Source organism: Mesoplodon bidens (genome assembly GCF_964165515.1).
Source record: "Mesoplodon bidens genome assembly, chromosome: 1".
Classification (NCBI taxonomy): Eukaryota; Metazoa; Chordata; class Mammalia; order Artiodactyla; family Ziphiidae; genus Mesoplodon; species Mesoplodon bidens.
This window is the reverse complement of record NC_138176.1, coordinates 203,991,956-204,010,718: the sequence shown is the minus strand read 5'-3', so window position 1 is coordinate 204,010,718 and position 18,763 is coordinate 203,991,956. Positions and strand designations below refer to the sequence as shown.

At 38.3% G+C, this 18,763-nt stretch overlaps 1 protein-coding gene across 1 annotated transcript in view; it reads left to right on the top strand.

The window, feature by feature from the left end:
* Positions 1 to 18,763, top strand: part of FAM13A (family with sequence similarity 13 member A) — a 329,540-nt gene that overhangs the window by 27,046 nt on the left and 283,731 nt on the right. The window contains exons 2-3 of the mRNA XM_081232918.1: positions 889 to 1,078; positions 8,639 to 8,848. Coding sequence (XP_081089044.1) covers positions 889 to 1,078; positions 8,639 to 8,848 — 400 coding nt within the window. The remainder of the gene's footprint in view (positions 1 to 888; positions 1,079 to 8,638; positions 8,849 to 18,763) is intronic.

Here is an 18,763-nt window from a genome sequence, read left to right as displayed (position 1 = left end):
TGCCATCTTTTCAGTGTTTAAAGTTACAGATACATACATTTATGTAGGACACATGCTGTTTTAAAAAAAAATCTCTCATTTAGTTTTATTAAACCATATTAAAATTTATCTTTTAAAATACTTCCTTGGGGAAAAATTTTCTATTAAAAGGAAGAAACAAATTTGTATGAACTTTTCAGCGTGGTGATAACTTGAATTGGTTGACTGTAAATTGCATAAATTGCATTTTTTATTTATAATATATACAGTCTTATTGAAATTTTTAAAATTGTGATTACCTGAAACATTGCTATTTCGGAGATTATATAGCATTTTGAACTTCAAAGAAAATTGAGTTGATTTTTATGTGCCAAAATATTCCAGAGATATCCAGATATAATCAAATCAGAGAAAGAAATGTTCATTCTACACATACATATTTTTTTTATAATCCTTCAAATTAAAGCTATCTTAAGATGACCTTGAGATAAATTTTCATCTTCAGTAACGTCTTACTATTTCAGGATCTGCATGGGGTTTCGGTGTTCTGACAAGTGTTTTATTTTCCTGTTAATGAGGTACTTATGAGTCACGCCCTGGTTACTGTAGTAATAGATCTTAGATACTGCAATGTATTGCTCCCTCTCTTAGCTACGCTTAAGTTGTGGCTTTAGGTTCCTCATTATTTTTCACTCCTTTTAACCGTCGTATCAGTGTGCACCATTCCTAACACTGAGCAACACGTGAGAGATGTTAGGGGTTTGGGTTTGAGCTGAAGTAAAAATAAGTGAAGACCACTACTCTACAGCCTCCAAACGCTTACCCTTTGATTCAGGTGATTCTGTAGTAACCGTGCAGCCTCCTGTGGTAAACATGACTGACTGCTCTTTTTTCTTCCGCTATTTTAAGCAAAGTAAAGCAGCGGTTCGGCTGAAAGAAGACATGAAAAAGATTGTGGCAGTGCCACTAAACGAGCAGAGGAATTCTACCTATACAAAGTTATTTGGAGTCAGTCTCCAAGACCTCCACCAGCAGGGGCTGACTGAGAACGGCATTCCAGCTATCGTGGAGAGCATAGTGGAGTATTTGACCTTGCATGGTAAGTCCAGTTGTGTTGCAGTTCTGTTGCTTTGTGTGAATTCCTTCATCATGCATTATTAGAATATTCCCTAAAACACCTTAATTAGAATATTGAATTATGGCATAATACACTTTGCCCTTACAAAAGGATGTTAAGGGCATTATGACTGCTTAACATTCTTTTGAAAATATTTAATTCACCTTACCATGGAGAAATCCCTTTAATTATTAAGGTTTCTAGTTTGGAATGATTGCTAGTTTTAAGTGCTAAAATACACTGTTTTAATATTAACCATGAGTTCTCTTGATTCATTAAATTCCCACTGAGAGTCAATAGTTTTTATTGTAACACAATACTTTTTGAGTATGTCTTTCAGCTTGAGGTCAGTCATGAACTTACTGAATGTCTTGATTGCCTTCAAAACTCAGTGAGAATATACCAAAAAAAAAGTATGATATATAACCTAGTATGGTGTTGGGGGGCACATTAACTTTTGGAATGATACAATCAATTGTGTAAAATAATTGCAGAGTGCCACAGTACATTGCACGATAAAAAGATAAATTACATTTCTTAGTTGCTGAGAACTATTGTGTTTTATAGCTTTATAAATTATTTTTTTTAAATAGAACTTAGAAACCTGGATAATTGGAGACAATGAGGCTTATCAAACTAGGGCAGTATCGTGGGAGAACTCCAAACCATATAATAAATATCAATAAACTTCAAGAGATTTGGTAAGAAGGTATTCAGAAGGAAGAGCTTGGAATTTTCATTTTCTGTGCTGAAACAACATTTCTATACTAAAACAAGACTCACTGCAGAGTAGAGTATAACATTTGTGGGCATTTTTAAACGTAAAACTTGAGACCTGGAAGAAGTTCTGTACTTTGCACAGTTTGCTTCCGCCCCTGAATCTTGCCGTGATTCCAAGTCCGTTCCTCCTGCTGAGAAGGTGGCTGCATGGGAAATGCCTGAGAGGCATGGTCCCGCCTTTCTTCTGTAGGAACATGTGTCTGCTTGTGACAGGGACTATACGGCAAGACAGTTCAGACCTCAGAAGGTTGTCAGGTGTTTTGTGTTAGTTGAAAAACAGCTATTTTTTCAGGTTACTTGGTATGTAGATGACAAAATGGTATTTTCTTCTGAAAACTGAAGAGCCAGGTTTGCATTCTTAACCCGTAGGCGTTATCTCCTTGTTTTTGGAGGAAGATAGCTGCAGGAGGGTGAGATTCTTAGCGAACAGCTCTGAGTTTGTTCAAATACTTTAAACAGGTTAAATACAAAGGTGTTATATGCAGCAGCAGGGCAGGAAGATGGGCCCTTGGCCTAGAAGATCCTGAAGCCAGATGTTGCCGAGTTAGAGCTTTGACAGGGCTCATTTACACACTCAGTATTGAGTAAAACTGTATCCTATTGACTTAGCTACACACGGATCTCTAGGTAATGCATTTAATATCTTAAATAGGGTTGTTCAGTATTACTCATTTGGATGCCAACGTGTGACCACCTAAAGTAATATTTTGGTTTTGGCATCATTAGTATTCTGACCTTTTATGCAACAATGATTGAATAATAGCCTTTTGAGGTTACTCTTATGTAAAATCATTTTCACTTTTAATCTTTTTAAAACTACTGCATATTAATATATTTATGTGGTTCAAAATTCAGAAGGGTATATAGTGAAAAGTCTCTCCCTCCAAACCCTGTCCCCTGACCATTCATTTCCCCTCCCAGAAACAATATTACTAATACTATTTTTTGCTATGTTCTTACAAAGATATTTGAATATATAAGCAGATATGTGTATTTTTCCCTCTTTTAACATAGCACACAGTGTACACCGTTTATGAATCCTCTTAAAAAAAAAACAAAAAACAAAAAACACTCGGTACTTCCCTGGCGGTCCAGGGGTTAAGACTCTGCCATTCTACTTTAGGGGGCATGGGTTTGATTCCTGGTCGGGTAACTAAGATCCCACATGCTGCACAGCACGGCCAAAAAAAATCACTCTACAGAATATTTTGGAGACTGTTCCATTTTACATAAAGAACTTTCCTCATTTAATTCTTTTTTTCCCCTGCACGCTATTCCACTTTGTTTGTATGTGTCACTGCTCTAACCAGTCACATCCTGATCAGCATTGAATTGTTTCCAGTCTTTTGAAGTCTACAAACAATGATCCAGTGACTGACCTTTAACATGTATCAAGCACTGTGATGTGTCTGCAGACTAACCTTTAGAAGTGGACTGCTGGGTCAAAAGATAATGTGCACTTACAGTCAACCCCAGGAGTTAAAATAAACCAGTTTTTTATAGTCACACCATCAATGTATGAAAATCTGGGAAAAATTTGAATTAGAGATTGCTTTTCTTCTGCCTCTCCTTGGCCTATCCTTAGGTGTACTTTCGTAGGGTGTGTTCAGGTTTTGCAAAACTAAATGTCTTAGTGGGCTCAGTCAGTCATTCTTAACCAGGGATGGGAAATGGTCACTAGTGGAATCTTTTCAGAATACCCATGTGATTGGCAGTACCTCAGATCTACTGAATCAGAACCTTTTTTGAAAATTTATTTATGTATTTATTTTTGGCTGCGTTGGGTCTTCGTTGCTGTGTGCAGGCTTTCTCTAGTTGTGGCGAGCAGGGGCTACTCTTTGTTGCAGTGCGCGGGCTTCTCACTGCAGTGGCTTCTCTTGTCATGGAGCACGGGCTCTAGGCATGTGGGCTCAGTAGTTGTAGCACATAGGCTCAGTAGTTGTGGCTCGTGGGCTCTAGAGCGCAGGCTCAGTAGTTGTGGTGCATGGGCTTAGTTGCTCCGCGGCATGTGGGAATCTTCCCGGACCAGGACTCGAACCCGTGTCCACTGCATTGGCAGGCGGATTCTTAACCAGTGCTCCACCAGGGAAGCCCCTGAATCAGAATCTTGATGGGGCAAACTAGCGTAGGGCACCTGCCCTGTATTTTGACAGGCTATATAGTTAATTACTCCATAGACAACCAGAAGTCCCTTTCTGTATTTGAAACTATTGATAGCATGTTAACAAACCAAAGAGCCTGTGTAAGTTTGAGAGCAAGATACTTCAATTAGTTTTATTTAACTGTTAAAGTCAAATATTTGTTGTGGACCTGTGATATAGTAGGCACTCTGTCAGGTATGGGATATGAGGTGATTGGTTGTAAAATCAACCATAGGTAGATATTGTGGTCATACTTTATTGTTTAATGTAAATGTAGGTATATAACAACTCGACATGAGGGAAACCTTTTATTATTATAAAGGAATTTTAGGACAGAAAGCATTTATAAAGGCCTATATTAAGGCCTGTTCAATAGACTTTGGCCTTTTTTCTTTAAATAAAAAAATACACATTTTTTCCATTCAAGGGAAAATCTTAGAAGTTACGAGGCATATCATCTTTATACTATTTTTTTTTTTTTTTTTTTTTTGCGGTACGCGGGCCTCTCACCGCTGTGGCCTCTCCCGTTGCGGGGCACAGGCTCTGGACGCGCAGGCTCAGTGGCCATGGCTCACAGACCCAGCCGCTCTGCAACATGTGGGATCCTCCCGGACCAGGGCACGAACCCGCGTCCCCTGCGTCGGCAGGCAGACTCTCAACCACTGCGCCACCAGGGAAGCCCTTTATACTATTTTAAAATAACTAATCTTGCTGACAGTGTTACTGGATTACCATTAAGATTCTGTGGGATATTTAAATAGTGTAGGTTTCGCCACTTACCACTAGATGTCAGAATATGCTTACATATTGTCACATGACTTTCAGGACCAGTGTGCCAATAAGAAAAATTCTGACTTCTGGCATATTTCATTTCTGTTGATGTATTCATACATTCATAGATGTGCTCATCAGACTTTGAAATAAATACTTCAGTTGTACAAGAAAGTAGTTGTCAGTGTTATATATTATTTTTGGTATTACTAAACCATTTATAAGTTGCTGTTTCGTGATGATTAACCCATATCTCATGAAATCAAGTATGACAGGATCTCAATTGTATGACAGTAACTCCATAAAGCTTTCTAAACATCTCCTCCCTCTAACGTTTCTGTTAGAGTCATTTCCTAAAAATTTAGAGTAGGAGAGATTAAAGATTATATAATCTGGTAAACCTCACATGGGTATTGTATATAGTTAAGTTCGTAAGGGACTTTTAAAAGCTATGTGGATTCTTTTTGCCAGAGTGTAATATAGCCATGTCCAGACGTAAATTTCTCCAGATTGAAAAATCACTAAGTATCCTAAGAGTTCTTTGGGGGAGAGATGTTCCTGAGGGAAGAGAGTTGTGCAAATAAATGGCATGAGGGCAGAAAAAATGGTTGAGAAGCGCTGACTTGATGACTTCCATTTACAGCTTCTCTTTCCTCTAGTAAGGTCCGGGGGGATCAGGAACTTCAAGACCAAAGCCAGTTCTTGGAGATGGGTAGCTATTTTTGAATAACTGGAAGTATATTTATTTGAGGAAAAGGTCAAAAAACCTTGTTGGAAGAGGGAACCTCAGGTCAAAGCTAGAAAAACACTGTGAAATCAGATCCAGGGGCATCTGCTGGTCCAAAAACAGGCTCTGGAGCTGGGTAAGATATAGGACTATGTCGTAAAATTCTATATCTTCAGGATCTGGGCCTTGACCAGGAATGGGATTCTCTTTTATTGGGTGCTATCTGCTTGATGCCAGTATATGTCTCTGAAGTTACAGATGCAGCTTTGTAGAGTAGAGGAAACAGAACTTGAAAGCTTTAAAAACGACTAAGCTGAATCTCTTGATAGTAACCGATATTCCTCAGTATTAAAGGGAATGGCATATCACATCAGTTATCTCTTGCTACAAAACGGATGACCCCAAAACATAGTAGATTAAAGCAGTGTTTATTGTCTCACAGTTTCTGTGGTTCAGGAATCTGAGCACAGCTTAGTTATGTCTTTTGTCTTTAGGGACTCTTTAAGTCTGCAGTCATACCAGGACGTGACTGGGGAAAGGTTCACTTCCAAGCTCATTCATGTGCTTGTTGGCAGGATTCAGATCCTTGCGGGCTGTTGACCTGAGGGTCTCGGTTACTCATTGGCTGTTGTCCAGAAACCACCCTCAGTTCCTTGCCACGTGGACCTTTTTATAAGGGAGCTCACAAAGTAGTAGCTGATTCATCACAGTGAGCAAGCACGAAGAGCCAGAGAGAGAGAGAACACAAGGAAACAAAGTAGGCATCACAGTCTTTTATGACCCAATCTCAGAAGTGAGTTTGGAACCTAATCACATTCTCTTGGTTAGAAGCAAGTCACTAGGTCCAGACCGCACTCAAGTGGGGAGAGGATTATACATGATATGGATACCAAGAGGTGGGGATCACTGGGGCCAGTTGAGAAGCTGCCTAGCACACAAACTGACTGGTGTCTCCTCTGATTACATGGTCCCCTGCCCTGGCCATACTGGTTGTTAAATATTTTTAATAGCATTTCTGGTTTCACAGATTTTTGTCAAAATTGGAGCTAAAATTCATGTCAATTTTTTTTTTTTTTTTTTGCGGTTCGCGGGCCTCTCACTGTTGTGGCCTCTCCCGTTGCGGAGCACAGGCTCCGGACGCGCAGGCTCAGCGGCCACGGCTCACGGGCCCAGCCGCTCCACGGCATGTGGGATCTTCCCGGACCGGGGCACGAACCCGTGCCCCCTGCATCGGCAGGCGGACTCTCGACCACTGCGCCACCAGGGAAGCCCCAATGTCAATTTTTGATACTCATGTTCTTCATAACCAAATAATACGTGTATATGTAGAAGAACATAAACATCTTACCAGACGACAAACTCCGTAAGGATCCTTGTGGTGTTTAAAGTTTTTCTCATGGTTTTTTTGTTTTTTTTTTTTTAAGTACCTAACATAGTGCCAGGTACTTATTAAATATTTGTTGAATTAAAGGGCTCATAAGATGTTTTATCAAATTATAAACTAAAAATGAAATTAGCTTCCTTTTCCTTTAGAAAGAGCAATGCAATTAGGAGAAAAGAGAGAGAAACCAAGGCTGATCTGAACAAACACCTCCCATCTAAATAAATCTAATAGGCTTCAATGCTTTAGGTCATTGCTAAAATTCACCATTAGGCTCTCAAAAGGAGAGTGGAGAGTTGAGTCCTTGGGTCACTCTTTTCTTAGAATGTTTCTTACACCTTTAACATCCCTCCGTGGTCTGACTCACTTGCTTTCATGGTGCTCTCTTTGAATCCAGCACACTGAGCTGGAAATCATTATCCTCTACCTTAAAGCAGCTGCCACCCGTCCCCCTCAGTTCACCTTATCCCTTACAATGCTTTCTCCTGGATTTCTAGTTTTCAAACCTTAAAGTTAGGTTTCAACCCTTCCTCTTCCCTATCTTCTTTTTGTACTAAGTTACCAAATCATCTTTATTCTCTCCTTTTCACTTCCTTCCCCCCATAATCTGTCTTACAGTTGACTGTAGTCCCCCTAAGGCAAGCTCTCTGCCTTCTCCATTCTCTGCTTCTTTGCTAGCTAGGTCTTCCTTAAACCACGATTATGTTGTGTCTCTCCCCTGCCCGCCCCCAACTCACGCACATTTAATGCCCCAATGATAAATAATGATAAAGTCTTCACTCTTTCCCTTGACATTCGTGACCCTCTACTTAGCATTTCTTCCATTTTAGTACCCTATCACTCTTTGACCTAAATACTCCATATTTTCATCGGCCTGCCTTTCTTTATACGCTCCTCTCTCTGCTTCTCAGTTCATGTATTTGTTTCTCTTTGTCAGGGATAGATCAGGGTTTTGTGGGTCTGTTGCTTAGTCCTTCTGGGGCCCTCTTTAAGAAAAAGAACACAAAACTAAGAGTACAGAATTAGGGACAGAGCAGTGGAAAGGGCCCCAATACATGAGGGGCCCTGAAGATTAAACTTCATTAGCTTCGCGGTACATCAGCCTGAGTCCCCCAGTCTCGCCTGTGCTTTAGCCAAAGATTATGCAGTGGAGCCAATGGCTCCTCCGTGAAGCCTTCTCTGCCGACTGCAGCCAACACTAATAATCACAAATCAATTGGCTAAAGGCAAGGATCTTGTCTTGCGCTACTTTACAGTCTCTGAGTCTTATAATTTGAATTTATTAATTACTAAAGAAGTAATAGTTCTTTATCAAATTATTACAAAGGTAATCACATATCGTTAAAATTTTTTACATACATGTTAGTTTTTTCTTAAATAGCTGTTCTCAAAATGCTAAGCTGCTTTCAGAGCCCAGGGTAAGTTTCTGTTATACACTGTAGAAAATTATATGAATGAAATTTCTTTATAGAATAGTACATGTTCTGTGTTTGTATGTGTCCTAACCTTATTTTTCGACGTCAGCTTTTATAACCGCCTATGATCTTTGTAGTTGGTGTGTAATAGATGGGAAGATGTATTATTCTAAGAAAACATTTTTATAGGACGTGAAAATCTTCCAGTGCTTGATAATTATTCAGAAAATTCTATACTGAGATTTATTTACGTCGCTGTTCTTTAGAGTTTGTACCTGCTTGTGAGAGACCTCTGTTATTTTCTGTGCATGTACTTTGCTGTTCCAGGACTCACCCAGGAAGGCCTTTTTCGGGTGAATGGCAACGTCAGGGTGGTGGAACAGCTTCGGTGGAAGTTTGAGAGTGGGGTGCCCGTGGAGCTCGGGAGGGACGGCGACGTCTGTGCGGCGGCCAGCCTGTTAAAGCTCTTCCTGAGGGAGCTGCCGGAGGGCGTGATCACCTCGGCACTGCAGCCTCGGTTCATTCAGCTCTTTCAGGGTCAGTACACTGAATCCTTCTAGGAGTTAAAGCAATTTTATTTTTCAGCTAACACTAAGGTTTTAAATATTAAATATTTAAATTCTAAATGTTAAAATAGGATTTTAAGTATTTGTGGTCTCTCCATAACCATCATCTTGCTATTTCACTCTAGATCTTCATCTTCTACCCTAAAATAATGCTAAACTGATGATGAAATACCATTATATTAAATGTAATTTCTAAGACTATTGGCATATGAATACGTAAATAACATAATATTGAAAAGCCCTGATGCTTTGGGACCAAAGAAATTCTTTTCTGACTAGTTAGTGACTGCCATGGAAGTATTGATACTAAGACTAAGGCATTAAATTCTATGTAGGAAATATTAATTAGTTAAATTGTGTTTGGTTAGTGACCTTTGAGACCGAAAAGTCACTGGTGGGCTTTCCTTTTCTTATAAGCAAGGCTGAGTCCTAAAACAGTAGTTGTTTTACATAACTGAGGTTAAAATTGATTTTTTAAATGTTCTTAAACATCTTTTTTTTCACTGCAGTATAGTTCATTTGCAATATTATATTAGTTTCAGGTGTGCAACATAGTGATTCAAAATGTTTATATGTTATACTCCATTTAAAGTTATTCTAAAATATGGGCTATATTCCCTGTGCTGTACAATATATCCTTGTAGCTTATTTATTTGATAAATAGTAGTTTGTACCTCTTAATCCTCTAGCCCAACCTATCTTGCCCCGTCCCTCTTCCTTTTCCTTACTGGTAACCACTAGCATGTTCTCTATATCTGTGAGTCTGTTTCTGTTTTGTTATGTGTATTCATTTGTTTTATTATTTTAGATTTCACATTTAAGTGGTAAGACAGTATTTGTCTTTCTCTGTCTGACTTATTTCACTAAGCATAATACCCTCTAGGTCCATCCATGTTGCTGCCAAGGCAAAATTTCATTCTTACTTTATGGCTGAGTACTATTCCATTGTATATGTGTGTATATATTAAATATATATACCACATATTCTAATCCATTCATCTATTGATGGACACTTAGTTTGCTTCCATATGTTGGCTATTGTAAATAATGCCACTGTGAACATTGGGGTGCATATATCTTTTCAAATTAGGGTTTTCATTTTCTTTGGATATATACCCAGGAGTGGAATTGCTGGATCATATGGTAGTTCTGTGTTTAGTTTTTTGAGAACCCTCCATACTGTTTTCCACAGTGGCTGCACCAATTTACATTCCCCCAACACTGTACAAGGGTTCCCTTTTCTCCACATCCTCACCAGCATATGTTATTTGTGTTCTTTTTGATAATGGCCATTCTGACAGGTATGAGGTGATAGCTTGTTGTGGTTTTGATTTGCACTTCTCTAATGATTAGCGATGTTGAGTAACTTTTCATATGCCTGTTTGGCCATGTGTATGTCTTTGGAAAAATGTCTCTTCAGGTCTGTGGGCCATTTTTTAATTGGTTTGTTTTCTTGATGTTGAATTATATGAGCTATTTTTATATTTTGGATATTAATCCCTTATTGGTCATATCTTTTGCAAATATTTTGTCCCACTTAATAGGTTGTCTTTTCATTTTGTCAATGGTTTCCTTTGCTGTGCTGAAGCTTTTAAGTTTAATTAGGTCCCAGTTGTTTATTTTTGCTTTTGTCTCCTTTGCTTTAGGAGACAGATCAAAACAGTACTGCTGCAATTTATGTTCGTGTTTTGCCTGTGTTTTCTTCTAGGAGTTTTATGGTTTTGGTCTTACATTTAGGTCTTTAATCAGTTTGAGTTTATTTTTTAGATGGTGTGAGAAAATGGTCTAATTTCATTCTTTTACATATAACTCTCTAGTTTTCCCAGCACCACTTCTTGAAGAAACTGTCCTTTCCCCATTATACTGTCCTTTCCCCTTGCCTCTTTTGTCATATTAATTGATAATAAGTTTGTGGGTTTGTTTCTGGGCTCTCTATTCTGTTCCATTGATCTGTATGTCTGTTTTTGTGCCAGTACCATACTATTTTGATGACTATAGCTTTGTAGTATAGTCTGACATCAGGGAGTGTGATACCTCCAACTCTGTTCTTCTTTCTCAAGATTGCTTTGGCTATTCAGGATATTTTGTGTTTCCATACAATTTAGAAGTCTTCTAGTTCTGTGAAAACACCCATTGGTATTTTGATAGGGATTGCTTTGAATCTTTAGATTGCTTTGGGTAGTATAGTCATTTTAACAATATTAATTCTTCCAATCCATGAACACTGTATATCTTTTTATCTGTTTGTGTCATCTTCAGTTTCTTTCATCAGTGTCTTACAGTTTTCCAAGTACAGGTCTTTTAACTCCTTAGTTAGATTTAGTCCTAGATATTTTATTTTTTTTGATGCATTGGTAAATGGGGTTGTTAACTTCTCTTTCTGATTGTTGTTAGTGTACAGAAATGCAACAGATTTCTGTATATTAATTTTGTGTCCTGAAACTTTACCAAATTCGTTGATGAGCTCTAGTAGTTTTTGGTGGCATCTTTAGGTTTTTCTGTGTATAGTATCAGGTCATCTGCAAATAGTGACAGTTTTACTTCTTCCTTTCCAATTTGGATTCTTTTTATTTCTTTTTCTTGACTGATTGCTGTGACTAGGACTTCCAATACTGTGCTGAATAAAAGTTGTAAAATTGTGCATCCTTGTCCTGTTCCTGATCTTAGAGGAGATGCTTTCAGCTTTTCACTGAGTGTGATGTTAGTTATGGGCTTTTTGTATACAGTCTTCATTATGTTGAGATTCATTTTCTCTATACCCACTTCGTGGAGAATTTCTATCATGAATGGATGTTGAAGTTTGTCAAAAGGTTTTTCTGCATCTATTGAGATGATCATATGATTTTTATTCAATTTGTTAATGTGGTGTATCACATTGATTGTATTATAAAGTGGTTTTAAATGAAGAATCTTCATTTTTAAAGGTACTAATTTTAGACATAATCATTATTGAGTTCTCCCTCCTAAATACAGGAAGAAAAATGATTTAGCTTTGAAAAGCCATTTCTTTCCCTGTTTTTGCCAAGTTAGGGTGAAAATGGGAAAATGTATTTATAAGAGTGTTAGATACCAGATTAAGAAGGATGTTACTTAAAGCCACATTCCTTTAAAGCAGTGATATAACTATTCACATGTAGTATACTAAAGGATGAGTAAGTGAGAAGGCCATGTTGTATTCTATTGAAAAACAGGAATAAAATATGAAAGCAAAAATTGCAGAACTATTTGTCTGTTATGGTTTTCTTCTGTGCTTTTAAGTTTTTTTTTATCAGTAAGTTACATTTTAAAGTAATTGCTACAAAAGCAAGTTGAAGATTTACAATATTGTGTGCCTATTACAAAATATTTAATATTACAAAGAATCTTTGTTACTCTTAATATTATATCTTATAATTTATAATATTATAATTATATATTATTATAACTTATAATACTATAATCATAGTATCTTATTGTACTACTACTACTTGTGAATACTTGTGAATTTTAAAAGTGTATCAAATTTCCTAGGATAGCTTTCATTTGGTAATGAGAATGCACTCTTTTATTTTTTTTTGTTAATTTTTACATTATAGTAATGTGTTATAATTCAGGTTTTCTTTGTAAATTATCATTCATGACATGTTTTCTTGGTGGCTAAAAAAGTTGATATGCATCAGAAAAAGTAAGGGATATCATTCTAATAGAAGTAAGACTGCTTATTTAGTCAGCCTTGGGGGTTGTGTGATTGTGCACAAATAACAAATTCTGAATGGGGCAGGAAAACTAATTTTTGCTTTATTGGTAGTATTCTCTCATTCCTTGAAAACCTCTGAGGTTAGATCTGAGAAGTTCAATAAAGGAAGTACTAATGAAGTACTTACAAGTTAGGTAAGCTGCTAAGTAGAGGGAATAAAGTATGTCTTAGGTGCCAGACAGTATAGCCTTTATAAAATAAAATTCTCTCTTTAATAGTCCAGGTAGAAAATATGCAAGTAGGGCTCCTGTGCTTCTGCTGGTTCACCCTGTGCACAGTACTCTCACAGTAGAGGGTACCCACTGCAACTGGTCACTCCAAAGCCAGAGGTTGAAGGCTCTTTGCAGACTCACTAAGCAGATATTACACTTGGCCTGTTATAATATTCTCATCTCTTTTCTGTTAGACAATAATATATAATAAAATTTTTTGATACAATTTCCCTAGTAAATACTACACTCTTTTTATATTTCAATCCTTATGACACCAGATTAAATAGTTTTTTTGATAGTCTATCACAAATCAATGCCAGATTTCTTTTTTTTTTTTAAATGTTGTGGGCCTTCGAATTGTATCCTGTATAAAGAGCAAGCTATTTGTAATTGAATATAACTTAAAATTTTTCAGCTCAAGCTCATCTCTTCCATACTTTAGAGGATGGAATTCTGGAGCCCCAACTTAATATATTTTTAGACATTTAAGCTAAACCACAAGTGCCACCAAGCACAGCATGGCTGCCGCCTGTGACCATACCCATGCTCTAGATCACCCTTTGATCTTATAGATCAACAGTGGCCCCCTGTGTGCATGGACATTTAGATTCTTTCCTTTTTATAAAAAATTATCAGCTTTAGATAATTATCAACCTTAGACTTTGTCTAGTATCTAAAGCTCTGAGACTGTATATATTTTTAGTTAGCAAACCAATATATCTGCATACCACATGTTATCAAAAAGTTCTATATAAAGTTGATTTCTGCCAGAGCCTTTTGCTTCTGTCAGATGCCTGCTTTAGACAATTCATCGTTAAGAGAGAGACTCTAAAGGATCTTCAGTGATTATCCTTTTCTGTTATCATGTTAAACCTATCTCTGATTGTACCAACTTGCCTTCCTTAATTTAGGTTTCCAGTATAATTGTCTCAGTGTGGCTATATTCCATGACTTCTGATATTTTATCCTTACCTTGGTGGGCCAGTAACATATCTATTTTTTATTTTAATAATTTCAGATGTGTTTGGGGAGTAAATATGAATGGCAAGCAATAAAATGATTTTAGGATAGGATTCATTTAATTTAGAATGAACTAGAAATCCCTTTACAGTATTTGAATGCTCTCTATTGAAAAATCTTCTATAATGTAAACACAAATATTTCTGTCTCATCATGGAATATTCTTGTTGTTGTTTGACTTGGATCAGTCCATCAATATTTATTTAACACCATCTACTTATACACTGGATGGTCCCAAGAAATAAAAGATTAAACTTCTTGACTTCAAGGAGTGTGCTATTTAATTGAGGAGGTAGAATGTATGTTGTACACCTTCTGTAGTCCTTCAGGTGAGCAAGTGCATTCAGCTGGTGTTCACAAGGAGAGGAGGAAGCCAGTCTGGATTATGGTAATCAGAGAATGCTTGGTGAAAAAAGTAAAACTGGGGTATCTAATATTAATCTCAATGGAGAGGAAATTCTTCTCAGTGAGGAAAGGGCATGAGTAAAGACACTGTCAGCGTAAGACAGGAATGTCTGACAGAGTTGTCCATAGCTAAAGGAAATTTGCCAAATATATAATTTAAAAAGTAGGTTGAGACTAGGTGGTAGAGGGTCTTGAACGTTAGGCTAAAGGAACTAATATTTGTCTGTAAGTAGTAAATACTTGAAGAAAGAAGCCATATGATGGAAGCAGTATTTCAGGCTGTGCTATGTAAGATGGTTGGATGGGGAGAGGCTGGGTGCAGGGGGACTATCTAGAATACTGGCAGAAATCTTGGTCCTAACGACCTGTATCTGATAAGTAATAGGCAATGGAATATTTTTTTAAATCTGGGGTATATATACATAATGTAAAATTGATCATTTTAACCATTTTAAAGTGTACAACTCAGTGACATTAAGTACATTCCCAATGTTGTACAGCTATCACCACTACCCATTACCAGAACTTTCTCATCATCCCAAACAGAAACTGCTAATAGAATTTTAAAGGAAGGTTACCAGAGACAGAGATATTAGAGAGAAAACATGAGCAGAAACATGATAGCTGATAATTAGAGGGTGAGCATAAGAAAGGAGTCAAAGATAACCCTAAGTGTTGAGTTTAGGTGACTTGAAAAACTGTGGGACGAGTAACGTGGTGGCCTGACTCTGGTGGCCATAACTTTGGTGAAGCCCACAAAAATGGGACCTGGGAAGGCCACAGCAGCAGAGGGCATTTATTAAACTTTTGTGAATGGAAATAATTAAATTAGGAAGGAAATTTCTGAGGCCAGGTTGACATAGCACTGGGGAGAGCTCCCTGCCAACTCCTGTGCTTTGACAAGGCTTGAAGCAACTAACGTTGTTTTGTCTTCAGTAATTCAAATCTTTTCTATCTGTACCTAGGGTGGGTCTTAACATTTTATTAAATGCTTCAGCCTGTTAGACTTGATCTTTTGTCCTGAAATGAAGAAGCCCAGTCTTCAACTTCCTAGGAACCTTCTGTGACTGACTAATGCTCCTTCTCTACCTTCAGATGAATTTGGGACTTAGCCCAAAGGCTCAGATGCTATTACCTTCAGGTGAATTTGGGACTTAGCCCAAAGGCTCAGATGCTTGGTAGGATGTGATGATCTCTTTGTGGGGACTTTATTGTCTGTCTCCTATCTCAGAGGTCCAGCTGTTGTTCTTGAAGAAAGAGGAGAGATCCTGATGTGGCATCTTGGTAATTGGTCTATTAATAACAATAATGGAAGTCAAGAAGGGAAGATTATGGGGCCATGATGAGGAGCTCATTTTAAGTGAATAAAATGAACATCAGTGCTTGGGAGAGGGGTAGCAAGGCTGAAGATGTGAACTTTATAGTCATCTTTGTAGACTTCATCGTGTTCATACTTAGAATCCTGAGCATCACTTATGTGTGGACAACATTGTAGCTGTAAACTGATGAGAGCAAGGGGATTTTATATACCTTTCATCATGATTTAAGTACCTTTTCTGTGCCAAGATTTTGGCTAGAGGCTTTACATATGTGTGCCTTCCAAACTCCATTACAACTACTCTTACAACTATTTCATAGGTAAGAAAAGTGAAGTTTGGGGAGGGTAAGTTACTTACCAAAGAGCAAGCAGCTAGAACGTGCAGAGCTAGGATCTGCCTCACTCCGAAGCCCAAGCTTTTTCCATCATACTGTGCCTATAAGTCAGCTCAGTCTGCCATAAAAGAATACCACAGACTGGGAGACTTAACCAACAGAAATGTATTTTCTCACAGTTCTGGAGACTGGAAGTCCAACATCAAGGTGCTGGCCAGGGTAGTTTTTGGAGCTCTCCTGAGCTTGCAAGTGGTGCCTTCTCACTGCGGCCTCCCATGGCCTTTCCTGTGTGTGTGCTCTCCTGCCTCTTCCCCTTCTTGTAAGGCCATCAGTTCTTTTGGATTAGAGCCTCAGCTATATGACCTTATGCAACCTTAATTACCTTTGTAAAAACCCCGCCTCTACATACAGTCACGTTGGGGGTTAGGGCTTCAGCCTGTGAATTTTGTAGGGATGAAATTCAGTCCATAACACTACTTTTGAAAACTTATCACAGTTTGGTATATGTATGATTGAAAATTAATTAGTAAAGTGCCTACAGTGGATGCTAACTAGGTGGTCTCTGGAATAGAAAGCATGACTACAGAATTGATGTTTTTTTCTTGGAAATCTTTAAAGATGACTAGCAGAGCTAGGAGTAAGGAATGAGTTTAAAACAAATGATAGGGGCTTCCCTGGTGGCACAGTGGTTGAGAGTCCGCCTGCCGATGCAGGGGACACAGGTTCGTGCCGCGGTCCGGGAGGATCCCACATGCCGTGGAGCGGCTGAGCCCGTGAGCCATGACCGCTGAGCCTGCGCGTCCGGAGCCTGTGCTCTGCAACGGGAGAGGCCACAACAGTGAGAGGCCCGCGTACCGCAAAAAACAGAAACAAAAACAAAAACAAATGATAAGCTGTGGGAAAAAATGTTACTGGGGTGTGTTTTCATTTTTTGTACAGATAATTTTCTGTATTTTTGTTTGTATTTTAATATTGATTCTCTTTAAGAATTTATTCCTTTTGGTGATAATAGGTGCTAGTGACTCCTCACTGCATAATACCTAGAAGATATTTTATTTATATAACCTCTTTTGATCCCAGCATCAACTCTAATGAGGTACAGATAGGATAATCTTCATTTTGAAGAAAGAAATTACAGCATATGGCTTAGAGCCTAGGCTCTGGGTCCATTCTGACTAGTTACAAATCTGTTTGCCCACTGCCCGCTGCATTGGTATGGACAGGCTACTTAACTTTTCTGTGCCTTAGTATATTAGGTATCTATTGTTACATAACAATTTTCTTAAAACTACTCTAAACATGTATTTTCTGTCATAGTTTCTGTGGGCTAGGAATTCAGGTGTGGTTTAGTTAGGCAGCACTGGTTCAGAGTCTGTCAGGGAGTTGCTTTCAAGAGTTGTCAAAGGGCTGCAATTATCTGAAGGCTTGACTGGGGCTGGGAGATCTGCTTCTAGAGTGGTTCATTCACATGGCTGGCAATTTAGAGCTGGCTCTTGGTGAGAAGCCTCAGTTCCTTTCTCTATGGGCCTCTCCTGATGGCTGCTTGAGTGTTCTCATAACATGTCGCTGGCTTCCCCCAGAGTGAGCACATCAAGAGAGATGGAGGCTATCTTTTCAATGACCTAGCCCCAGAAGTCAAATAGCATCATTTGACCCACATTCTATTCATTAGGAGCAAGTCCTTAATCTGGCCCATATTCAAGAGGAGAGGAATTAGGCGCCATCTTTTGAAGGATGAAGTGTCAGACTTTGTGGACATTGTGAAACCACCACACTTAGTTTCCCTAACTGTTGTAGTAGTTTGTTCATAGTAGTGTTTACTTCCTGAGTTTGTTGTGGATACTGAGTTTATCCATTAAAGCACTTAAAACAGTGTCAGTCATATATGTTTAATAAATGTTAAGTTAGTGCTTCTCAACTGTGGAAGCCCAGAAGAATTATCTGGGAAGCTTTGAAAAGTCCCAGAGATCATTACATGCTACGCCAATTAAATCATCATCTCTAGAGATGAGACACAGGCATCCATAGTTCTAATGTAGTCTTCCTTCCCTGTGCTTATGTCCCAGTTTATCCTCAACCCTTGCTTCCACCCCTTGGTTTCTTAGCTATATGAAGACAAACCATTTAGTGTGATTTCCCTCAAGTTTTCCACTTTTAACCTTAAAATTGATTTCTTTATCCTTTCTGTATCCTAACTTCCCTGTCTCTTAAAAAAAAAATTACAGAAGAATAAGTGCACCTACCTGCCTAATGATTAAGGAGGAGGAAGTAAAGGGACAAAATGAGTTCCAGTTTGGAGTGAAATGAAGATTTCAAAATTCTTGCCCAAGTTAATTGAAACTACTTGAACTTTTGATTGTTGGTTGAGCTGGTAAATCACACAATATGGACCATATCTTCCAGAAATTCATTTGGGAATGTTTTTGGAATGGCTACCAGTTATCAATTTTTATTTTAAACAATATTTTATATAATTTTAATGAAAGCATAAGCCTGCAAATATGGCCTGTTATATATAGTACAGGACTTTTTTTTTTTTTTTTTTTCCTTTTGCAGTACGCGGGCCTTTCACTGTTGTGGCCTCTCCCATTGCGGAGCACAGGCTCCGGACGCGCAGGCTCAGTGGCCATGGCTCACGAGCCCAGCCACTCCGTGGCATGTGGGATCTTCCCGGACCAGGGCACCAACCCGTGTCCCCTGCATCGGCAGACGGACTCTCAACCACTGCGCCACCAGGGAAGCCCCAGGACTTTTTTTATATTAAATCAGTGATTGGAAATTTTTCAATTATTAAATTGAGGTGAAGGTACTGTTTGGTATTTTATTGATCACATAGAAAAGTAGGATACTGTCCTGCCAA